Source organism: Gopherus flavomarginatus, chromosome 1 (assembly GCF_025201925.1).
Source record: "Gopherus flavomarginatus isolate rGopFla2 chromosome 1, rGopFla2.mat.asm, whole genome shotgun sequence".
NCBI classification, from domain to species: domain Eukaryota; kingdom Metazoa; phylum Chordata; order Testudines; family Testudinidae; genus Gopherus; species Gopherus flavomarginatus.
In genome coordinates this window covers 159,958,440-159,984,236 of record NC_066617.1, presented here as the reverse complement: position 1 = coordinate 159,984,236, position 25,797 = coordinate 159,958,440, and the positions used below count along the sequence as shown (strand labels likewise).

Genomic DNA, 25,797 nt, shown 5'->3' with positions numbered 1-25,797 from the left:
CCTAACAGATCCGTTAGATACAGAGAGCCACATCAAGCCATGGAGGGGAAAAGAGAAGACAAGATGCCCTAATATTGTAGGTCTTTCCACCAATCATTTAATCTCACCTACCGGTAGCAGTTCAGATAGTCCTGGATCCCTTTGAAACTGAACCCAGTGTTGCCAGGATGAGACCTGCAAAGAGAGAAATATAAAAGTGACAGTCAGTCGCCAAAGAACCTTCCGCGAGACTCACAATGCCAACAAGGGTGTGATGAGGTGCTGACTAGGTAAGCGTCACCTAGTACTTCAGATTCCAGTGTAACAACCAGAAAACCTGAAATTCAACTAACTGCTTTGGGCCCCTTTGGAAATCCCAGCTGAGGTCTTTAGCTGTTAAGAAATCCCTCACTATAGAACGGTACAATATTCAAAAGTGCCTATGGAGTCTGAGTCATGGAATTTAGCGTTTCAAATCATTTCGGTACATTTGAATATTTTGCCTGAAGTCTTTTTAAATACAAAACTTAAATACACTGATAGACACACATTAGAGCTACCAGCAACTGAAGTCCAGAGTTTGTGAGAAGGTTTAAGGAATAAACTTGCCACAGAGAAGATATTATTACCTGCATAGCACGAACAGCATGCTAGGCACGTTAGAGACTATACAAAACCCATGTTCCTTCCCCAAAAAGCTTGCGCTCAAAACACAAATAATAATTCAACATGCCAATAAGCCTAACAAGGATCTAATCTATAGCTTTCTGTATTTTCTGGTGTGGAATATGTTAGAACAACAAGACAGACATGTACAAATCAGTTAAAACAGGTTAATTGGTAAGAGACAAATCTGCATTTGACCTGTGTATGTTCTAAACAAACATAAAACTTTCCTAAGTACGTGGGTGATGAAGGCCTTGCCTTTAAACATGTTAGCTAGTAAGTCTGAACTATGTGCTGTTAAAAAAAAAAAAAAAAAAAAAGAAAAAGTATCAGAACCTAATGTTGACCAGTTTCAACACCTTTCAAAAACATGTTTCACTGGTCATAGTCAACACAGCTAACAAATTGGTGGGGGAAAGGCAGCAGCCCAGGGTAGAGCCTAGGATTGACTATGAGCAACTAACATGTTTTTAAAGTTCACAGAATCATAGACTATCCAGGTTGGAAGGGACCTCAGGAGGTCATCTAGTCCAACCCCCTGCTCAAAGCAGGATCAACCCCCAACTGAATCATCCCAGCCAAGGCTTTGTCAAGCCTGACCTTAAAAACCTCTAAGGAAGGAGATTCCACCACCTCCCTAGGTAACCCATTCCAGTGCTTCACCACCTAGTGAAAAGGTTTTTCCTAATATTCAACCTAAACGTCCCCCACTCCAACTTGAGACCATTACTCCTTGTTCTGTCATCTGGTACCACTGAGAACAGTCTAAATCCATCCTATTTTAAACCCCCTTTCAGGTAGTTGAAAGCATCTATCAAATCCCCCCTCATTCTTCTCGTCTGCAGACTAATCAATCCCAGTTCCCTCAGCCTCTCCTCATAAATCATGTGCTCCAGCCCCCTAATCATTTTTGTTGCCCTTCACTGGACTCTTTCCAATTTTTCCACATCCTTCTTTTAGTGTGGGGCCAAAATCTGGACACAATACTCCAGATGAGGCCTCACCAATGCCGAATAGAGGGGAATGATCACGTCCCTCAATCTGCTGGCAATGCCCCTTCTTATACAGCCCAAAATGCCGTTAGCCTTCTTGGCAACAGGGCACACTGTTGATTCATATCCAGCTTCTCGTCCACTATAACCCCTAGGTCTTTCTGCAGAACTGTTGCCTAGCCATTTGGTCCCTACTCTGTAACAGTGCATGGGATTCTTCTATCTTAAGTGCAGGATTCTGCACTTGTCCTTCTTGAACCGCATCAGATTTATTTTGGCCCAATCCTCCAATTTGTTTAGGTCCCTCTGTATCCTATCCCTACCCTCCAGAATATCTACTACTCCTCCCAGTTTAGTGTCATCTGCAAATTTGCTGAGGGTGCAATCCATTCCATCCTCCAGATCATTAATGGAGATATTGAACAAAACTGGCCCCAGGACCAACCCTTGGGGCACTCTGTTTGATAACGGCTGCCAACTAGACAAGGAGCCATTGATCACTACCCGTTGAGCCCGACAATCTAGTCAGCTTTCTATCCACCTTATAATCCATTCATCCAGCCCATACTTTGTTAACTTGCTGGCAAGAATACTGTGGGAGACTGTATTAAAAGCTTTGCTAAAGTCAAGGAATAAACACATCCAGTGCTTTCCCCTCATCCACAGAGCCAGTTATCTCATCATAGAGGGCAATTAGGTTAGTCAGGCATGACTTGCCCCTGGTGAATCCATGCTGACTGTTCCTGATCACTTTCCTCTCCACTAAGTGCTTCGGAATTGATTCCTTGAGGACCCTCTCCATGATTTTTCCAGGGTCTGAGGTGAGGCTCACTGGCCTGGAGTTCCCCGGATCATCCACCTCCCCATTTTTAAAAGATAGGAACTACATTAGCCTTTTTCCAGTCATTGGGACCTCCCCCGATCGCCATGAGTTTTCAAAGATAATGGGCAATGGCTCTGCAATCACATCCGCCAACTCCATTAGCACCTCGGATGCAGTGCATCTGGCCCCATGAACAGTTTACATCCAACCATGACAGTACTTCAGTCATGTGAGTTATCCCACCAAGTCTGTTATTCCAATCACATCATAGTTCCTTGATTGTGCAAGGACTTCCAGTTCTCCCCACTTGTTTCCCAGGCTTCTTCCATTTGTGTATAAGCACTAAGTTGCTAAAACTGGTCTAAAAACATTTAAGTACCTAGCACAAACAGTACATAATTCAAATGCATCTGAATTCAAAACAGATTTCCCCTGCAGTCTAGACAAGGGTTAATGAAGTAAGGGGGGCTTTCGGTATCAGAAGGTGCAGCGATAGCATGGGGAGATACTGAGTAAGGACACAAACTGCAAAGTAAGAGAAAGGAAAGGATGCTGCACATTAGAATTCAGAACGCATCCAGGGGGGGAAAAAATTCCTTATAACTTGGACCACTGTTTAAGACATACAGAAAGTCACTTTGTTTTGGGAAACCTAGTTTTGTCCAGACTACGGACAATGACATAATGACCCAGTACTGCATTAATACACACACACACACACACACACACACACACACACACACACACGCCCCCTACTCCTTAAACATCATGCTGACCTGGTCTCCATCAACTGCTCGAGAATCTCCAATGTGTTTTTAGTCTCAGGCTTTTCCTCTCTTCCCTCAGCAGCAACCTCTGGAATAAACGTGGGGTCTTCATGGATATCAAGATAGTGCATGAGAGTGAAGTTATTCATCCTGCAAGAGAGATGGAGAGTCACTGCTGGAGCTTGTAAGCCCCACCCTAATGTTTTAATTCACAAATATTTTGTTAAAAGGAAAATGCTTCTGGAGAGTTCTCCTTTTGAACAATGTGCGCTGTTTTGCAGAACTACTAGAAAACAATTCTCTGTCATCATGTTCCTCTGCAGAGGTAGAGCAGAAGGATTACTAGGTTATTCATTAATTTGTACATTCCAAGGCCAGTAGGGTTCACTGAGCTGACCTCCTGGAAAACACAGGCCATAAAACTTCCCAAAATAACTCCTAGAGCAGATCCTTTATATATTATGAAGGACAGCACATCACCATGGATCAATGCCCACACAATTCTCTTATTATTGAGAAGGAGGGTCCCAGGAAGAAACCAAGGTCATTTAGAAATGAACATCCTAGGCTGAGGAGCATCCGGATCCACGAGCAATTCCTGGACAGTGTCCATGTGGAGACAGCTGAGGTAGCTGTCCCAGTACACAGGACTGCTGACACACCACTGGTGGAGGAGATGTCTCAGGGTGGACCCTGGCAGCTGGTTACTTCTGGCAGCAGGCAGTGTACAACCCCTGCTCCGAACCCTCCCGCCGTGATAATAGGTAACCATTATGCTCTTCTTGATACAGGAGAGAAGGAATCACCCCCTACAGTAGAGGAGGAGAAGCCTCATACCCCAAAGGCTGGGAGGTCTGCTGCCACCACTGCGAATAGGAAACGTAGGGTAGTGGTAGTCGGAGATTCTCTTGAGGGGGACGAAGGCTCCCATCTGTCGCCCTGACAATTCATCTCAAGAGGTATGCTGCCTGCTGGGGCCCGTATCCAAGACATTACAGAGGCATTGTCAAGGATTATCCAGTTCTCTGACTACTACCCCATGCTACTCATCCATGTGGGCACAAATGATACTGTGAGGTGTGACGCTGAGCGGATCAAGAGTGATTACAGGGCTCTCTGGGAATATGGGTGAAGGAGTTTGGAGCACAGGTGGTATTCTCTTCCATCCTGACTGTCAACGGTAGGGGCCCAGGAAGAGACAAGTGCATTGTGGAGGTGAATGCTTGGCTGCAAAGATGGTGTTGCCAAGAGGGCTTTGGCTTCCTCAACCACGGGATGCTATTTGAGGAAGGACTGCTAGGCAGAGATGGCGTTCACCTTTCGAGGAGGGGAAAGACCCTATTTGGACACAGACTGGCTAACCTAGTGAGGAGGGCTTTAAACTAGGTTCGACGGGGACTGGTGAGCAAAGCCCACAGGAAGTAGAGAACATGGAGTCCTGGGAGATGGTCGGAAATAGGAGGGAGCTTGGGCTATAATGGCAGAGAGAAAGGAGGGTCAGGGCAAAACTGGGAGGCAAGGTCAAATAAGGATCTTAGATGCCTATATACAAATGCGAGAAGTATAGGTAATAAGCAGGAAGAACTGGAAGTACAAATGACATTGCTGGCATCACCGAAACTCGGTGGGATAATACACATGATTGTAATGTTGCTCAGGAAGGACAGACGGGAAAAAGGGAAGAGGTATTGCCTTATATATTAAAAATGTACACACTTGGACTGAAGTGGAGATGGACATAGGAGATGGAAGTGTTGAGAGTCTCTGGGTTAGGCTAAAAGGGGTAAAAAGCAAAGGTGATGTCATGCTAGGGGTCTACTACAGGCCACCTAACCGGGTGGAAGAGGAGGATGAGGCTTTTTTTAAAAAACTAACAAAATCATCCAAAGCCCAAGATCTGGTGATGGGGGACTTCAACTATCCAGATATATGTTGGTAAAACAACACAGCAGGGCACAGACTATCCAATAAATTCTTGGACTGCATTGCAGACAACTTCTTATTTCAGAAGGTTGAAAAAGCTACTGGGGGGAAGCTGTTCTAGATTTCATTTTAATAAATAGGGAGGAACTCGTTGAGAATTTGAAAGTGGAAGGTAGCTTGGGTGTAAGTGACCGTGAAATCATAGCGTTCACAATTCTAAGGAAGGGTAGAAGGGACTACAGCAAAATAGAGACAATGGATTTCAGGAAGGCGGATTATGGTAAGCTCAGAGAGCTGATAAGTCGAGTCCCATGGGAATCAAGACTGAGGGGAAAAATGACTGAGGAGAGTTGGCAGTTTTTCAAAGAGACGCTATTAAGGGCCCAAAAGCAAGCTATTCTGCTGGGTAGGAAAGATAGAAAATGTGGCAGAAGACCACCTTGGCTTAACCATGAGATCTTGCATGATCTAAAAAATAAAAAGGAGTCATATAAAAAATGGAAACTAGGACAAAGTTACAAAGGATGAATACAGGCAAACAGCACAGGAATGCAGGGGCAAGATTAAAAAGGCAAAGGCACAAAATGAGCTCAAACTAGCTACGGGCATAAAGGGAAATAAGATGACTTTATCAATACATTAGAAGTAAGAGGAAGACCAAAGACAGGGTAGGTCCACTGCTCAGTGAGGAGGGAGAAACAGTAACAGGAAACTTGGAAATGGCAGAGAAGCTCAATGACTTCTTTGTTTCGGTCTTCACTGAAAAAAGTCTGAAGGAATGCCTAACATAGTGAATGCTAAAGGGAAGGGGGTAGGTTTAGAAGAGAAAATAAAAAAAGAGCAAGTTAAAAATCTCTTAGAAAAGTTAGATGCCTGCAAGTCACCAGGGCCAGATAAAATGCATCCTAGAATACTCAAGGAGCTAACAGAGGAGATATCGGAGCCTCTAGCTATTATCTTTGGAAAATCATGGAAGACAGGAAAATGGCAAACAGTGCCCATCTATAAAAAGGGAAATAATAACAACCCAGCATACTACAGACCAATTAGTTTAACTTCTGTGCCAGGGAAGATAATGGAGCAAGTAATTAAGGAAATCATCTGCAAAACACTTGGAAGGTGGTAAGGTGATAGGGAATAGCCAGCATGGATTTGTAAAGAACAAATCATGTCAAACTAATCTGATAGCGTTCTTTGATAGGATAACGAGCCTTGTGGATAAGGGAGAAGCGGTGGATGTGGTATGCCTAGATTTTAGTAAGGCATTTGATATGGTCTCGCATGATATTCTTATCAATAAACTAGGCAAATACAACTTAGATGGGGCTATTATAAGGTGGGTGCATAACTGGCTGGATAACCGTACTCAGAGAGTAGTTATTAATGGTTCCCAATCCTGCTGGAAAGGTATAACAAGCGGGGTTCCGCAGGGGTCTGTTTTGGGACCGGCTCTGTTCAGTATCTTCATCAATGACTTAGATATTGGCATAGAAAGCACGCTTATTAAGTTTGCAGACGATACCAAACTGGGAGGGATTGCAACTGCTTTGGAGGACAGGGTCGAAATTCAAAATGATCTGGACAAATTGGAGAAACGGTCTGAGGTAAACAGAATGAAGTTTAACAAAGACAAATGCAAAGTGCTCCACTTAGGAAGGAACAATCAATCAGTTTCACACATACAGAATGGGAAGAGAATGTCTAGGAAGAAGTACGGCAGAAAGGGATCTAGGGGTTATAGTGGACCACAAGCTAAATATGAGTCAGTGTGATGCTGTTGCAAAAATAAAAAAAAAAGAAAAAAGAAAACGTGATTCTGGGATGCATTAACAGGTGTGTTGTGAGCAAGACATGAGAAGTCATTCTTCCGCTCTACTCTGCGCTGGTCAGGCTTCAGCTGGAGTACTGTGTCCAGTTCTGGGCACCACATTTCAAGAAAGGTGTGTGGAAACTGGAGAGGATCCAGAGAAGAGCAACAAGAATGTTTAAAGGTCTTGAGAATATGACCTATGAAGGAAGGCTGAAAAAATTGGGTTTGTTTAGTTTGGAAGAGAGAAGACTGAGAAGGGACATGATAGCAGTTTTCAGGTATCTAAAAGGGTGTCATAAGGAGGTGAGAGAAAACTTGTTCATCTTAGCCTCTAAGAATAGAACAAGAAGCAATGGGCTTAAACTGCAGCAAGGGAGGTTTAGGTTGGACATTAGGAAAAAATTCCTAACTGTCAAGGTGGTTAGACACTGGAATAATCTGCTTAGGGAGGCTGTGGAATCTCCATCTCTGGAGATATTTAAGAGTAGGTTAGATAAATGCCTATCAGGGATGGTCCAGACAGTATTTGGTCCTGCCATGAGGGCAGGGAACTGGAATCGATGACCTCTCGAGGTCCCTTCCAGTCTTAGAGTCTATGAATCTATGAATCCCCAGGGATCAGAGCCTGCTTCTGCACTCACAGTGGAACTCAGTGTGATGACAAAGCAGATCTTCAATAGCTACACCTTTCTGCAACTGGAGACATCAACAAAAGTCGTCAAAGGAGACATCAGCTTTAACTAACGTTGCAAAGTTCTGTCACCTGAGAAGAATAAAATTTTTCCTGCTAGGTTGAATAAAATATTTTTCCTTCCAGTGATCACTGTACTAAGACTGAGGCAGATTTTGTGCCTGCACCGGTAAATATTCATGACAATTTGGCAGAGGCAGGTTAGAGCCGAAGATCAAGTCATGAATGACCACTCAGCCATTTTGTCACCAAATGGGTTGCAGACTGCAATGCCCTCGCACCATCTTGTGATGTCCACATGATATACACCAGTTATTCTACAGAACTCTTCCTCTTTTACAACTTATTTCCAAATGTTGGGATCCCAGCTACCCTAGTCTGCTTGTTTTGCAATTCCTCCTACTTCCTAGAATATGTCAAGTCCTTATCTGTCAACCTGCAGACACCCAAATTGTAACACAAGGAAAAATCCTGGCCCCATTAAAGTTAATGGGAGTTGTGTCCAGTCCAGTCCAGCCAGGATTTCATCCCCAAGACAAAAATGAGAGTTAAAAAGAAAAAAAGTAAAAGCAACTTTAAGTGATGTGGAGTTAATTTTTTAAACATATATACCATGGCCTACATCCTCAAGCAACATGGGAAATGGGGAATCCTGATGATAATATACAGTAGTGAAAATGAGAGATATATCAAGATCAGCATCAAAAGAAGATGTGTGTGGCTAAAACGCAAGACAGTTCAGTGATCTGGCAAACGTAGGGAGCCCTTCTGCAATTGGTGCTCCATTTTTTTATGCCTGAGAATAAGCAGAAGAGGGATTATAATCAAAACCAAAGTCTCTGCATGGCAAAGAAAAGGTAACTATATAGCTGAAGACAGACCACCACCAGGTTAAGAAGATTCTTTATATTATACTTCTTTAGAATTTATAAAAAGCCTCTTGTCCTATGCATTTTGTACTTTTTCATTTGGCAGAAAAGGAATAAGCGAGAAGTGGGGATCTTATCATCCTGGCTCTGCTTTGTTTACTTCTTTGTTAATCAAAGTTGTCCAACTCTATTTCTAGAGTCTCTCACTTAAGAATCCTGATAGTCTGTGAAGCTGCTCCTGTCTCAAAAATGCCAAAGCATCGGTCAAGCTCCAAGTAATGATACTACTTGCTTTCTACAGTCCAGTACAGGACTCCTTTTTTAGGATCTGAAGAGGCTTCTTTTCCACCAGCTAAGCTCGAACACTCCATGTCCTTCTTTGCTAGGTACTTCTGCAGATTTAATCCTTATTTGAATTCATATCACAGATGACACTGAAATTGGAGTGGGAGCAAAACATGCATGGAGAGCAGACCCAAACTGCAGAGTGACACTGGACAGATTATTAGAACTGGAGACTTGCAGGCAGGCAGAGGAGATTTGGTCCTAGAAAGCCCTGCACTCCCAGAGAGAAAATAAGCAGCACAGATACAAAACGAGGGCATGTATTCATATGCAAGCAATTGCACTAATCCTATAAAAGAAAGGATATTTTCGTCTTGTCTCCATAACAGCACCCTAATACGACTTTTGTGCAATCAAGTACTGTAGATGCCACAGGGAAGGTGTGAGGACTGGGAATCAGGAGGCAAATTAGGAGCTGCAGCGGCACAGGAGCCAGCAAACAGAGCTGTAAATAGGGGAGTTTGAGTGGAAGTTCTCAAGGGGAGTTTGAAGGGAAGAGTAAGAGAGCCAGGCAAGTGAAGGCAGTGTGGGGTCTGGCAATGTTTTGGTGCTCATTGGGGTTTGTGTTGCAGTGGTGTTTCGGTTTAGTGTGTGTTTCCCAGACTAATAGGACTTAGGTGAGAAGGCTACGACAGATACAGAGGCAGCAGTTGTAGTGACCCAAGTAGTGGAAGACACAATGAGGATGGCTGGATGTGGAAGCTGCAGCATGTACATGATCCTGGAGGGGGTACCCGAAAAAAGAGTTTCATCTGCATGAAGAGCCGCCTGATAGAGCTGGTGGAAGAAAAGATTTGAGGATTGGAGAAGCAGGTGGAAACGCTGGCTGAGTTTAGAAAGGGGTTGAAGCAGATGATGGAGCAAAGACATGAGGCGGCTGAAGGGAAAAGCTCAGACTTGCAGATGGAAGCAGGACCAAAGAATTCTGAGGGGAGACTGCTGGGTGAGGAAAGTGGACATTGGAAGCATATGACTAAGAGAACCAGAGAGAGGAAAAGATTGGTCCAGTGATGGAGCAATAGAGCTCAGGAACAGGTTTGCGGAGTTGGAAAATGAAGAAGGGGCACAGCAGGTGGTCACTGAAGGTGAGAGGGCAAGGAAGAAGAGAAGAGCAGCTAGTTCTATAGGAAGAGGGGAAGCGTCAATGGAGATGACGACACCAAATATGAGCCCCAGGAGGATATGGGATGGGTTGTGGAGGATTGCAAGGGAGAATAGGAATCAAGAGGACTTGCAGCCAGAGGGAACAGGGGATAGACCGGAGAATTGTACCATCACCAGGAAAAGGCAGGTTTATGTGATTGGGGAACTCCTTACTGAGAAGAACAGACAGGCCTGTAACCAGAGCTGATCCAGAGAACAGAAGGGTGTGCTGCCTGCCGAGTGCTAAGATACGGGATGTGGACGAGGCTGAAGAGGATTCTAATGGGAGCGGGAACGAATCTGCTGATTGTCTTTCATGTGAGAACGAATGATATGGCTAGATTCTCGCTGGAACGTATCAAGGGAGACTATGCCAGACTGAGGAAGACACTTAAGGAAATCGAGGCTCAGGTGATCTTCAGTTGGATTCTGCCTGTTCCTACAGAGGGGCAACAAAGGTTTGACAAGATTATGACGATCAACAGATTGCTCAGGCAGTGGTGCCATAAGGAGGGCTTTGGGATGTATGGCCACTAGGAGGCATTCATGGACAGAAGACTGTTCTCTCAGGATGGACTTCACCTGAGTAGGGAGGGAAATAGACTTTAGGATGGAGGCTGGCACAACTGATTAAGAGAGCTTTAAACTAGGAACTGGGAGGAGATGTCCAGGTAATCGCCCCGCTGGATTTTAACACTGAGAGGGAAGAAAATGAAGAAAGAAAGGATACAGCTATGGGTAGGAGAATGGACATAAGGAGGAAGGGTAGTGTAGATTGTCTAGTAGGTGATACTGGCAGTAGAACGTCTGGGCCTAGTCGGGTGAAGAATGTGAGCGAAGCCAAATCAGCAAAAATTAAGATGTTTGTACACTAATGCGAGAAGCCTAGGTAACAAAATGGAGGAACTAGAGTTACTGGTTCAGGAAGTGAAGCCAGCTATTATAGGGATAATGGAAACATGATGGAATAGAAGTCATGACTGGAGTACAGGTATTGAAGGGTATGTGCTGTTTAGGAAAGACAGAAATAAAGGCAAAGGCAGTGGCGTAGCATTGTATATCAATGATGAAACAGACTGTAAAGAAATTAGTGATAGAATGGGTAAGAGAGTCTGTCTGGGCAAAAATCACATTGGGGAAGAAAGCTACTAGAGCCTCCCCTGGGATAGTGCTTGAGGTGTGCTATAGACCGCCAGGATCTGGTTTGGCTATGGATAGACACCTTTTTAATGAAGTAAATACTAATGGGAATTGTCTGACCATGGGAGACTAACTTTCCAGATATAGACTGGAGGACAAATTCTAGTACTAATAATAGGGTTCAGATTTTCCTGGATGTGATAGCTGATGGATTCCTTCACCAAGTAGTTGCTGAACCAACAAGAGGGGATGCCATTTTAGATTTGTTTTTGGTGAGTAGTGAGGACCTCATAGAAGAAATGGTTGTAGGGGACAACCTTGGTTTGAGTGATCATGAGCTAATTCAGTTCAAACTAAATGGAAGGATAAACAAAAATAGATCTGGGACTAGGGTTTTTTATTTCAAAAGGGCTAACTTTAAAGAATTAAGGAAATTAGTTAGAGAAGTGGATTGGACTGAAGAACTTGGGGATCTAAAGGTGGAGGAAGCCTGGAATTACTTCAAGTCAAAGTTGCAGAGACTATCAGAAGCCTGTATCCCAAGAAAGGGGAAAAAACTCAGGCAGGAGTTGTAGGCCAGGCATCTCAGAGAGGTGATTAAGAAAAAGCAGAAAGCCTACAAGAAGTGGAAGATGGGAGAGATCAGCAAGGAAAGCTACCTTATCGAGGTCAGAACATGTAAGAATAAAGTGAGAAAGGCCAAAGGCCATGTAGAGTTGGATTTTGCAAAGGGAATTAAAACAGTAAAAGGATCTATAACCATATAAATAAGAAGAAAACAAAGAAAGAAGAAGTGGGACTGCTAAACACTGAGGATGGAGTGGGGTGGATATTCTAGGCATGGCCCAATATCTAAACACATATTTTGCCTCAGTCTTTAATGAAGCTAATAAGGAGCTTAGGGATAATGGTAGGATGACAAATGGGAATGAGGATCTGGAGGTAGGTATTACCACATCTGAGATAGAAGCCAAACTCGAACAGCTTTAATGGGATGAAATCAGGGGGCCCAGATAATCTTCATCCAAGAATATTAAAGGAATTGGCACATGAAATTGCAAGCCCATTAGCAAGAATTTTTAATGAATCTGTAAACTCAGGGGTTGTATCGTACGGAGAATTGCTAACATAGATCCCGTTTTTAAGAAAGGAAAAAAAAGTGATCCAAGTAACTCTAGGCCTCTTAGTTTGACATCCCTAGTATGTACGGTCTTGGACAAAATTTTGAAGGAGAAAGTAGTTAAGGACACCGAGGTCAATGGTAATTGGGACAAAATACAACATGGTTTTACAAAAGGTAGATCGTGCCAAACCAACCTGATCTCCTTCTTTGAGAAGGTAGCAGATTTTTTAGACAAAGGAAAACGCAGTGGATCTAATTTACCTCAATTTCAGTAAGGCATTTGATACAGTTCCACATGGGGAATTATTAGTTTAATTGGAAAAGGTGGTGACCAATATGAAAATTGAAAGGTGGATAAGGAACTGGTTAAAGGGGAGACTACAACAGGTTATACTGAAAGGTGAACTGTCAGGCTGGAAGGCGGTTACTAGTGGAGTTCCTCAGAGATTGGCTTTGGAACCAATCTTTTTATTACTGACCTTGGCACAAAAAGTGGGAATGTGCTATAAAGTTTGCAGATGACATGAAGCTGGGAGGTATTGCCAATATGGAGAGGGTTCGGGATATCGTACAGGAAGATCTGGATGAATGTATAAACTGGAGTAATAGTAACAGGATGAAATTTAAAAGTAAAAAGTGCAAAGTCATGCATTTAGGGATTAATAAAAAGAATTTTTGTTATAAACTGGGGATGCATCACTTAGAAGTAACAGAGGAGGATGACCTCGAAGTATTGGTTGATCACAGGATGACTATGAGCTGCCAACGTGATATGGCCATGAAAAAAGCTAATGTGGTCTTGGGATGCATCAGGTGAGGTATTTCCAGTAGAGATAAGGAGGTGTTAGTACCGTTACACAAGGCACTGATGAGACCTCATCTGGAATACTGTGTGCAGTTCTGGTCTCCCCTGTTTAAGGGGGATGAATTCAAACTAGAAGTTTCAGAGAAGGGTTACTAGGATGATCCGAGGAATGGAAAACCTGTCTTATGAAGAGCTTGGCTTTTTTAGCCTAACCAAAAGGAGGCTGAGGGGAGATATGATTGCTCTCTATAAATATATCAGAGGAATAAATACCAGGGAGGGAGAGGAATTATTTAAGCTTAGTACCAATGTGGACACAAGAACACATGGATATAAACTGGCCATCAGGAAGTTTAGACTTGAAATTTGACTAAGGTTTCTAACCATCAGAAGAGTGAAGTTCTGGAACAGCCTTCCAAGGGGAGCAGTGGAGGTGAGACACATATCTGGTGTCAAGACTAAGCTTGATAAGTGTATGGAGGGGATGGTATGATGGGATAGCCTAATTGTGTCAATTAATGCATCTTTGACTATTAGCGGTAAATGTGCCCAATGGCCTGTGATGGGATGGGATCTGAGTTACTACAGAGAATTCTTTCCTCGGTTCCTGGTTGCAGAGTCTTGCTCACATGCTCAGGGTTTAGCTGATCACCATATTTGTGGTCGGGAAGGAATTTTCCTCCAGGGCAGATTGGCAGAGGCCCTGACGGTTTTTCACCTTCCTTTGCAGCGTGGGGCACAGGTCACTTGCTGGAGGATTCTCTGCACCTTGAAGTCTTTAAACCACACTTTGAGGACTTCAATAGCTCAAACATAGGTCAGGAGTTTGTTACAGGAGTGGGTGAGATTGTGTGGCCTGTGTTCTGCAGTTCAGACTAGAAGATCATAATGGTCCCTTCTGACCTTAAAGTCGATGAGTCTACGAGAAATGTCCATGAGGGTCCTGATTTTAAGGAGTGCTCCATTGTACAAGAGTGTGACAGTTAGTCCTTAATTTGCATTTCTTTTGGAGGTATTCAGTATCTCTAGAACACACTGTAGATCCTACCTAAAACCAGGCATTTTAAAGTGTGCTTAGCACTACAGGGAAGAACTTTAAAATGTGTTGGGATCCCCAAGATATTGCCCACCAAATTATAAGCAATACTTGTGGGCTGCATTGCAAGCTTGAATTATTAGTGCCTTTTCAGATCAAAGTGCACACAATTAAGGGCATGTTCATGACTGCATACACTGAAGAGGCAACTGGGAGGCCTGGAATAAACTAAACCAAAACCTTCGATCTGAACACTTCAAAGAGAATTGTCAATTTGGCTCTGACTCTCATGTGACCCATGACACATTGTACCTCAAAGGAGCACCCTGTAATTCCCATATTCATCATCTGTGTATGGTTATGAGATTTCATACAAAGCATGTATATGGAAGGTCACGATCTGCTGAAAAATTATTTTGTCAAAATATGTATATCATCATTGTGTACAGAGTTATAAGATTTTGTTATATGGATGTTACTGAAATATGTTGTGAGTCTGGGAGTCACCCACTGTGTGTTCTTTAGTGGCACCAAAGGAGATGACCCACACCCAGGCAAGTGTTAAATGACCATCACCACCCATTGACCAGCAGGGGAATTGTAAACAAGAGATTTACAAATTAATGAGACAGATGCGCAAGCACCACACACTGGGGATTGCTCCACTCTGTGACTCAGCAAGGTCCACTCAGACATGTTTGGGCTAGTATTTTCCCAGGGACATTAATTGACAGTATAAAATAAATGGCAGTGGCCTCATGAGACTATCCTTCTCCTTCCCCACCTACTTGGAAGTCAACAAGAATGTTTGGAAGAAGAGACTTCGAACTGGAGAGACTGGCCCCAGGCTGAGAAAAGAGAATTCAGCCTGTGTATTAGGAACTATAACCTGCCAGTGACACCCAGTGGGGTAAGAAAAGCTGTTTGATTCAAATCTTACTGAGAGTGAAAGTTTAGTGTTTAGAATGTGTTTACTTTTATTTCTTACATAGGCATAAAAGGTCAGTGGCAGTTATTTATAATCACTTAATCTATCTTTCTGTAACCAATAAACTTATTTTAATGTTTAATCTTAACCAGTGAGTTTATCTAGAACGCTTGGGGAATCTGCTCAGATTACAAAGATTGGTGCATGTCCATTTCCTTTGATGAAGTGTCAAACTAATTAACGAGCTTGCATTGTTCAAGAGAAGGTCTTGAGCAGTGTAAAAAGGTACATTTCTAGGGGTGCAAACCTAAGGAGATTTGCTGGTGTCTCCCTCTACATAGTTCATGAATGGCTGAGAGAGCATTCATGCAGTTTAGTTAGGTGTGCATCTATATGCTGTCGACTGAGTGATCACAGCATCTGGAGGGGTTTGCTGCTTGCCACTGGCAAAGCAGCATGAGAGACAACCCAGGCTGGAGAGTTAAGGGGGCACACCAGTCCCAGAGTTTCAGGTTGTACCTCAGAAATCTGTCATAGACCCTTATTGCTCTCCTGGCCCTACTACAGGTGAACGAAAACATCGGATCAGTATGCTCCTGAACTTTGAGAAAGATGAGATTGCTCATTAGTAACACAGGAGATGACAGAGAGGCAATGCAAAGGACGTTTCCAAGCACAAGGTTGGCTGTGAAAAGAAAGGATTAAATCTTCCCTGATAAAAAAAATCTGAATGTCATCAAATTAGAAAAATTAAAGAAAAAGCCAGCGAACACCAGGGCTTCTGCTCAATAGTTCTGCACACTCTCTTCAGGGCCTAGGAAAATCCCAAATTACACAGAGTCCCCCTTTAAAGAGGTCATTGCAGATATCCCAGACTTGCTAACAATGCAAAACCTCAGAGTGCAGATATGGAACATACTCTTACCTCAATAAAAGCGGCATTACACAAAACTGCCCGAAAGCCTAGAAGAGAAGAGAAGATGAAAAACAGGTAGAATTAAGTGACAGCTAATTCTACCTTAGCCCCTCTCTCCTGCAACTGGGAGCGCTGTCTGTGAGGAGCTCTATGCTATATAGGGAAATTATAATACAAACCAAAGATATGGGAATTCCATTCATGCAGTCCTTAAAGGGAAACTGTCAAACCATTTCAGACTATAGATTTGGTCCACGTTTACAGAATTCTGAACATTCCTGATATACATTCCTTCCATTCACTAGCCAAAATACATCAATACCCATCCCTCAGAGAGGCAATCCAAAAAGCCATGTGCTCACAGACTGGAACCAAAAAAGTTAAGACAGCCACAAGAAAACTGTAAGTTCCATCCACAATCCTTGTAGCTTTCTGTAAAACATACACTCTTTTATTCAGACTTATGAAGTTTCTAGCTTATTTAATCCATTGCAAGGAGCTTTCACAATGCCCTTAATACTCTGTTGCCTTGATACACCAGTGAACCTGCTGCCCTTCCTCAACCTAGTCATCTCAGTAAAGCATTAGAAATGTCAATGTTCCACACTAGGAACAAAGGCATTTGAACTCTATCTTTATGCCTTTGCTAATGTGGCAATATTAACAATTCCAGAGATCAGTCATGTTCTGCTCTGATTTAACAGTACAAGATTGTGCTTAAAAAATTAATTATTAACAGAATTCAGGGTAGGGAAAAATATGCTGAAATTTTCTGCAAGCATTTCTTATTCTTATTTTATTTAAGTAAAAAGGTAGAAAAGATCAGACGAAATTATTCATTTGTATTTAGAACAGCTCCTTACTTCTGAGATCTCAACATGTGTTACAAACGTAAACAAAGATTAAACCCCTAAGACACCCCTGTGAGGTTTGGAAATATTTTCATTCCCTTTTTACATATGGGGAAACTGAAACACAGAGAGGCAACGTGACTAGCCCAAGGGCACACAGCAAGTCAGTGGCAGAACTGGAAAGAGAATCCTGGCTCCTCATCCTGTGCTTTAGCCATAAAGACAGCTCCATTAAGCAAGATTCCCTGTAGCCAGTTCCCCCTCCCTGCAGTTGGCAAGCTCAGGAACAAGCCACACAATTAAACGGGAGGGAAGGGAGATGTAATTTATGTAGCTCTGGCAATAGCTCTTTGTACATAGCTTTAAGAAGAAAGCTGCTGCACCAATATGTTGTAAAGGTAAAACATTTTACAAAAACCTATTCTGGAGCTGAGGGCACTGCAAATACGTGTTCTGCCTGCTCACGTACCAAGATCACCTTCAACTGGGGGTCAGTCACTTATCCCCATCAGCACTCTGCTGCGCACGAATCACATGGTTCTGCCAGGATCAGATAACAGATCAGGAGCAGCCAGGGCAGTAGGAATAAATCAATGGACCAAGAACTTAAAAATTCTCAGGAAACTGCTGAGATGAGATTCCACAGTTTGGATGGTGGATTCTCTGTCATCTGCTGACAGTAAAATCACAAGCAGCTGGAATGTAATGATTTTTTCCAGGTGGAAAGGGTTTTTATACTTGGCCTCAGCTGCAGGATTTCCCCAATGAGTTCAGAACATATTGTAAACAAATATTTACCAGTCACGGGGCCTTAGAGAATGCCTGTCTCCACACTGAGCTTTCCTCTTTTTCTTTTTTAAAAAGCGCCCCCCATTGTAGTAGTACAGAGCAGCCACTGGTGTTTTAAATAACCATGTCCTCTAAACCTGCTCAGAGCAGGGAAATGACCATTCTAAAGGAGTGAAGTTTGTTTTATTCCAAAATGTTTTCACTGACAAAGCTTAGCTAATTAGACTGGTGAATTTCCTGGTGCAAATTGGTACTGTTCACTGCTTTGTTTACCTAACTGCATCTGCGCTGATAAAGCTTGATGATAGAGTACTTCTCAGACAGTCAACCTGTTAAACTGGCCATTCTTCTTACAGGAGCCAAGCCTGTGCAATCTCTCAAAAAATCACAGTGCATGAGTTGCAGAAAAGGACAAACCTGATCACTTTACTCATGGGAATAGCCCCTCTGGCTTCAACATGATTACTTGTGTGAGTGAAGCTAGCTGGATTTGGTCCCACTGAGAGATCCGTGTTTTCTTCTTCCAAGCAGCAAAATTATGAATAGCGAGGGGAAAATATTGGATTTTTAAATTGTAAAACACACCTCAGTGTCCTCCCACTGACTAACTTTAGGACTAAAATGTAGAAGTTGTTTTAAAAAGAAGGGACATGCAAGAGTTTACACAAATTTAAGAAATGGCTTTTCCATAAGGAGATTTTTATTCTTATTCCAATGAAAAAAACAAATAAATAAATAAAATTTCCCTGGCTGTGCTGGAAACCCAATTTGTTTGCTAGGCATTTCAGATGGCTGGTGCTATATAATCAATCAACAATAGGACATGAAAATCAGAAATTGCAACTGTCAAATGCAGAAAGTAAATTATTAAATGCTTTGAGGGCACTGACCATCTTTTAAGTGTGTGTGTGCATGCGTGTACAGCACTTAAAACGATGGGGGACTGATCCCAGACTAGGGCTTCTAGATGTACTGCAATGCAAATTATAAACGATATCTACAACACTCTTACGGTTTTAATGGTTTATCCACGTTGTTGGTAACTTAGAGAAAGGATTTAGGTAAGTTCGATGTATTCAAGTCAGCAAGATCTGATTAAATTCATCCTAGGGTACTTAAGGAACTAGCTGAAGCCGTCTGAAACTGTTAGCTGTTCAATGCTTTTGCTGGTAAAGGGTGGTCCACCATCTGCTTGGACTTCAGTGGGAGTTCCCCAGGCAGCTGCTGTTTGCTTAAGAGCTACAGCGACAGAAGCAGCATTGGTTTTATTAAGAGGAACACAAAAGGTTTGTCGAGACCCCAGATCGACAGTAACTAAGGCTTTTGGAAAACGACGAGTACCTGGCAAGGGTCCTATTAAGTCAATTTGCCATGTACTACCTGGGGCAAAGTGTTCTGCAGCATATGCAGAGCGCTCATATCGGGGAAGATTCATAGTTTTTACCTGCACACACTGCAAGCAGGACTGAACAATGAGCTCACACTGACTACGGCTAACGTCAGGCTTTTGGTTAGAAAAGCTAGATAACAGGCTGTACAATTTTGTGGGTGGTAAGTGTCCCCATTCTTCGTGGAGCCAGCGCAACAGCGGGTCTGCCTGTACGGCGGGATTTGCCATCTGAACTTGGGAGACCTCTCTCATTCTTTGATCAAGACTGGAATGCAGGGGGTTAGAGTCTGGTCGATGGGAGGGACAGTGCGTAACGAACCAAGGGTGAGAATTTACGAATTAGGGCAAAAATTTGGTCCCACAATTTAACAAAAGCTGAGGGAGAGGCTTGCTCAATTAAAATGTCTAAACAAAATTGAGAATCGATACCTAAAACATCTTGCTTGTTGGCAGAGTGGGCATTAGCAACATGTTGGGCAGCTAAAAGAACGCCCTGCACCTCGCATTCTTGTGCAGAGCAGGAGGGGGGCAGCAACTGCACATTAAAGTGATTACATGTGGAACAAAGAACTCCTGCCCTAGGGGATGGTGAGGTGCCCCCGTCAGACACAACCCAGGGATCATATTTTACTTCAATGCATAACGGTTGGTGAAGAGGGGGGGCTAAGATGTTATCGCTGGGAGTTAGGGTCCATGCCTGCCAAGCTACCTCAACCTGGAAACATAGAAGCTGCCAGGTGCGAGTAGTGCCATGAAACTCGGGTGGAGGGGTACTTGTAAGCCACGGGATTAAATGAACACATGGTCCAGACAGGGTACCTGGGATAGGGAGTGGGGACCAGTGACGCGCACTGGACGCAGCCAGTAGCATTTTTCCTACTAGACCATAGTTGTACTGGGGTCCAGACAGGCGATGGGCCCAATTGTAAATAGCATTACCATGTTGCAGTACAGTGAACCCTACATGGTGTTTTGTAATAAACAAATTAATGTTGAGGGGTTCTTGGGAATTAAAACAGGCGAGGTGGGGGTTAGAGGCGAACCAGCCAGCTAGTTTCTCTAAGCTTCGTTGTGCTGATGCGTTCCATACTTCTCGGGAGCGTTTAGAAGAGAGAGAGAGCTTTGTAGGATTTCTAGGTTAAAAATTAGCTGTGCCGGAATATATTGGCGGTGATAATTAAGGAGATCTAATAGCTGCTGAAGCTCTCGTTTATTTTGTGGAGGGGCTTCAGTCCAAGGGTCTAATACACTGGCTGGGGCTTGGGTGTGAGTGAACTGGAGTCCCAAGAATGAAAATTGCTGGCTGGCCTGCAGGTGGCTCTTTGTTTTGTTAAATTGCCACCCATCTGTTTCTAATGCATCAATCATCATTTGGGTGGTACTTTGAACGGTTTGTGGATTGGGCCCACAAATGACAATGTCATCTACATAGGTTAGCACATACACATCCTGTAGGGGTTTTACCTTTTGTAATGTGATATTGAGATGGGACGATGCAAGTGCAGGAGAATTACAGAACCCCTGTGGGCAAACTTTCCATTTATATTGGACGCCCTTAAAAGCAAAGTTTAAGATTCCTTGTGTGTCCTGGAGTGGGATTTGGTAAAACATATCTTTTAAATCAAGAGTACATGCCCACTGATTACTTGCATCGCTTAGTTGCCGCTGTATTTCGGGAATGGTGGCAGAGCTGGAAAATGAGATAGGCTTTACACGGCTGTTAGCTTGTCTGTAATCAATGACAAGGCGATATTTAGAGGGATCGCCGGGTTTGGGAATACCCCAACCCGCGGACAGAAAGGTGGATGCAGTGACCCTTTCCATTTTTTTTTCTTCTAGAAGCTGAGTAAGAAAAGCTTCAATAAGGGGAAGCCCTTCGGATTTTGTGGGAATAGGGGAAGTTTCCATGGCTGGGAGTTAACTACTTCAGGGGTATAGGGGGAATGATCGCCTACAGTTATTGGGAGGGCTTGCAGAATTTGATCATGCAGTTTAAATTTTTTAATATCTGAGACACCTAGCAGATTTTTTGATCCCAACAAGGCTTTTATTTTTCTTAGGTATTTTCCGTGGGCAATTTTAAACCCAAACCACGGGTTTTTCTTGTACTGCATTGAGACCTTGAACAAACATAAAGGAGCCAGTAGGACAGTGGGGAATGTTGGGCTCAATAATGCTAATTTGAGCTCCAATGTTTAATAAAAAGGAAGTGGGGGTGTCACCGTTAACTAATAGGGTGGCATATGGGCGTTCATCGGTGGGATCTTTAATTTGGGCCGGGCAGCATCCGGCCCCTATTCGTTTTTTGTCCTAACATAGTCTTCTCAATTTTTCCAGCCTAGCTGTTCGGCTACATTTTGCTGCTCTTGGTTTGATATTTTACGCAGGGCTTCTTTGGGGATCCCTTTGTTAAGAAGGAAGCCGAATAGTGCCCGTTCAGCTTTAGTTTTAATGGTTTATCCATGTTGTTGGTAACTTAGAGAAAGGATTTAGGTAAGTTCGATGTATTCGAGTCAGCAAGGTCTGATTAAATTCATCCTAGGGTACTTAAGGAACTAGCTGAAGCCGTCTGAAACTGTTAGCAATTATCTTTGAGAACTCGAAGAGGACAGGCGAGGTCCCTGAAAACTGGAGAAGGTTAAATACAGTACCTATCTTTGAGAAAGGGGAACACAAAGGACGCAGGGAATTAAGAGACTGATATGCCTAACTTCAATAGCTGGGAAGATATTGGAATAAATGATTAACAACAGTTTGTAACCATTTAGAGGATAACAGGGTTATAAAGAATAACTAGCATCAATTTGTCAAAACAAATCATGCCAAAGCAACTTAATTTCCTTCTTTGAAAGGGTTACTGGCCAAGTGGCTATGGGGCCCCAATAGATGCGATAGATCTTCACTTTAGTGAGGCTTTTGATACAGTCCCACATCATGTTCTTATAAGAAAACCGGGGAAACACTGTCTAGACTAAGTTACTATAAAGTGGGTGCACAACGGATTGAAAAATTTTACTCAAAAGAGTAGTTATCAATTGTTTGGGGTCAGTCCTCAGTCCCAGTGCCACTTAATATTTTCATTAACGATTTGGATAATGGAATGGAGAGTATGCTTATAAAGCCTGCAGATGACACCAAGGTGGGCGGGGTTGCTAGCACGTTGGAGGACAGGATTAGAAACAACCTTGACAAATTGGAGAATTGGTCTGAAATCAACAAGATAAAATTCAGCAAAGATAAGTACAAAGCACTAAAGAAGGAAAAAAAAATCAAATGTACAATAAGACAGGGTAGATGGTAACAGTGCTGAAAAAAACCTGTGGGTTAGAATGGATGACAAATTGAGTATGAGTCAATAATGTGATGAAGTTGCAAAAAGGACTAATATCATTCTGGGGTGATTAAAAGAAATGTTGTATATTAGACCCAGGAGGTAATTGTCCTGTTCTGTTAGGCAGTGATGAGACCTCAGCTGGACTAATGTATCCAGTTCTGGGCACCACACTTTAGGAAAAAGACAAGGATTAATTGGAGACAGTATAGAGGAGAGCAACAAAAGTTATAAAAGGTTTAAAAAACCTGACCTAGGAGGAAAGGTTTAAAAAACAACTAGGCATGTTAAGTCTTGAGAAAAGAAAACTGAGGGGGACCCAGTAACAATCTTCAAATATGTTAAGGGCTGCCATAAAGAGGATGGGGATCAATTACTTTCTCCACTGAAACTAGGACAAGTAGTAATGGGCTTAATCTTCAGTAATGGAAATGTAGGTCAGGTATCAGGAAAAGCTTTCTAACTGTATGGATACTGTAGTTAAGGACTGGAACAGGCTTCCAAGGAAGGCTATGGAATCCACATCATTGGAGGTTTTTAAGAACAGGTTGGACAAACACCTCTCAGGGATGGTCTAGATCAGGGGTTGGCAGCCTTTCAGAAGTGCTGTGCTGAGTCTTCATTTATTCACTCTAATGTATAGTTTCGCGTGCCAGTAATGCATTTTAACATTTTTAGAAGATCTCTTTCTCTGAGTCTATAATATATAACTATTGTTGTATGTAAAGTAAATAAGGTTTTTAAAATGTTTAAAAAGCTTCTTTTAAAAATTAAATTAAAATGCAGAGCTTCCCTGACTGGTGGCCAGGACCTAGGCAGTGTGAGTGCTGCTGAAAATCAGCTCGCATGCCGCCTTCGGTATGCATGCCAGAGGTTGCCTACCCCGGTCTAGGTTTAATTAGTCCTACCTCAGTGCAGAGGGCTGGACTAGAGGTCCTCTTGAGGTCCCTGTCAGGCATACATTTCTATGATTTCATTATTTAATTCCAATGAGTTTCATGCCAATGTCATCCCTTATCCCCTCGAGCCATAGCATTAGAGAAGTGGTGTTATGTGGTCTGAGCACAGCACTAGAAGTCAAGAATTTCTCAATTTCTAATCCTGAGTCTATCACAAATTAAGAACTAAGCATTTAGGCTGTGTCTTCAAGAGGCAAAAAAGATGTATTTTTAGCATGTCTAAACTAAGGTCTGGTCTACACTACAGACCTACATTGGTATAACTATATTGTTCAGGGGTGTGAAAAATCCATACTCATGAGCAACATATTTATCCTTGCCTAACCGCACCTATATAGATAACACTATGTCAGCTAGAGAGCTTTTCCTGCCAACATAGCTACCACTGGGGAAGATGGATTAACTACATCGAGGGGAGAGCTTTCTCCCATCCTGCATAGTAGCATCTTCACTCCAGACCTACAGCCATCCACTGCAGTGTTTTAGGTGTTGACCTGCCTGACGTAGTTCTACAGCTGACTTGTCCTCACTAGAATATTGACAGAGATTAGCTTAATAAAGGTTGAAAAAATTGTCTGCACCCTCGTGAACACAAAGCTTTAACGTCTCCTTATTAACAGGGTTAATTCAGATCTGCCCCCCTGGAGAAGGGGAGACTGTCAGCAATAACAGCGGGAAAGCAGCTGGCGAATGACACAGGTGCCAAATCCCATTATTACAGAGCGGGGCGGGCTCCTGGCCGGCACAGGGCAGGTACTCACCGTGTTAGCCACATGCACGAAGAGGCGCAGCGGGAAGCCGGACAGCCGGGGACCCCACTGGGGAGAGACAGAGAGAGAGCAAAGTGCTGCGGGCGGGGCCGGGTGGCTGGACCCTCCCCGCCCCATCGCCCCCGGGGGAGACACCCCCCCACTGCCCCCTTTACTCGCCCCCACCCCCGCCCCCATGCCGGGGAGCAGCCCCCCAGCCCGGCCCGGCGCTCACTGCTCGCGGGGGTTGGCGGCCGCTGTCCCCGGCCCGGCCAGGCTCCCGGCGGTGGAAGGCGGCGCGGGGGATCCCGGGGCGGCGCCGCACGAAGCCCAGATAGAAGAGCAGGAGCGCGACGGCCAGCGAGAGCAGCAGCGGCGCCATGGCGATCCGGCAAAGCGCGTGCACGGGGAAAAGGAGACGCGCTGCGCAGGGCGCTTTGCAGCGCATGGAGGGGATGAAAAGCCTTGCGGGGGGGTGGGGAGGCGAATGCAATGGGGGCGTGGCACTGGGCGGGGCGATTGGAGGAGGAGGGGGAAGAGAAGGTTCTGTGCAGCTGGGAGGTTGCACAATGCAGAAGGAAGGGGTGAGGAAATGGAAAGGGCGGGTTGCACACGGAAGGGCTAAGGAAATGCAGCGGAGTGGGGATTGCACAGAGGGGATATAAGAGCGAAGTGCCCGCGGCAGGGTTGCACAGAGGCGGTTGAAGGGGGAGTGACCACAGGAGAGTTGGGTGTATATTGCACAGAGATGGGGAAAGTGTAGCGGGACGCTGCCCATACGAGGTTAAAGGAGATGCGTGGTGGTGGATTGCATTGACTGCTTGCAGGGGAAGTGAACGCAGTTTGTAGGGGTAAATGAGGCAGAACATCCCCTCCCCCCAGTTCTCTCCTTCCTGCAGCAGGCAGCACTTAGTACACAGTCGATTTCACTGTTTCCCCTGTATAATCAATTACGCCCCAACTCTTTTAAGATATACTTGTGTGCTAAACTTTGTATAGTCCTAATCCTTTGATTAACCACCTGATTACCTTTATAATGTGAAGACCAATTGATCTCAGTGGGACAATTCACATGTATAAAGTTAAGCAGGTGCACAACTGTTAGTAGGCTTAAGGCCCAATCACTTTTCTCCATTATGTGTTTTTCCCATAGTAACGAGGGAGAGAAAAAACTACAAAAACAGAAAAAAGGATAGTAAATACAGTTGTCATAAAGATTAATGTTTTAAACGTTTTTCCTTTTGACTTTTTAATGACGGTTTTTAGTTGATACATTTCGGGATGCTCTGATAGAAAGTGCTAGAGAAATGCAGTGTGCTATAAAGCGAGTTTTCATCTCTTTATTTCAAACGTCAGACAAGAAACCTGGAGTGGGTAAGAAAGTAGAGAACCCTGTGGCTTTGCAAATTCCCCTCCTAAACAGCAATGTTGTGAGTTGAAGCCCTTATGCAGCTATGCACAGAGGTGGTGAGAGCCGTCTGAACGAAACTTTAAAACTCTGTATGATGGAAACCACTTTAAGCCAGGGAGTGCGGTAACACCCCGAGTTCCAGTACCTGTGGTTTTGCACACTAGCAAAGCTAGCTTGCATGGAAATAGCATCCCAGGCGCTGTGCCAAGAAAAATGCTACAGCTGTCCAGCCATTCTTCCAAACAACAGCGGTGAGCTGTGTCTACCCAATGAGGGAAGTCGTCTGGTGAAACCAGCCAATCCAGGACTGCAGGGTGGAGCTGCATAAAGGCGGCGCGTCAATCAGCCAATGACGTAATTA

The 25,797-nt window shown here is 43.7% G+C and overlaps 2 protein-coding genes across 3 annotated transcripts in view; one reads left to right on the top strand and one right to left on the bottom strand.

Annotated features, from left to right (window-relative positions):
* Positions 1-24,419, bottom strand: part of LOC127053644 (uncharacterized) — a 44,339-nt gene extending 19,920 nt beyond the window's left edge. Inside the window, exons 1-5 of the mRNA XM_050958720.1 lie at positions 24,261-24,419; positions 24,038-24,094; positions 15,966-16,003; positions 3,237-3,377; positions 112-174 (exon numbers count right to left, since the gene is read on the bottom strand). Of these exons, the coding sequence (XP_050814677.1) occupies positions 112-174; positions 3,237-3,377; positions 15,966-16,003; positions 24,038-24,094; positions 24,261-24,407 (446 nt within the window). The 5' untranslated portion in view covers positions 24,408-24,419. The remainder of the gene's footprint in view (positions 1-111; positions 175-3,236; positions 3,378-15,965; positions 16,004-24,037; positions 24,095-24,260) is intronic.
* Positions 24,420-24,607: 188 nt separating this feature from the next.
* The window catches only part of CHD1L (chromodomain helicase DNA binding protein 1 like), a 47,542-nt gene continuing 46,352 nt past the window's right edge, over positions 24,608-25,797 (top strand). Inside the window, exon 1 of one of the 2 annotated variants that reach the window (XM_050957506.1) lies at positions 24,608-25,790. The gene's annotated coding sequence lies outside the window, so the exon portion shown is untranslated. The remainder of the gene's footprint in view (positions 25,791-25,797) is intronic. The other variant, XM_050957486.1, reaches the window with a different exon arrangement.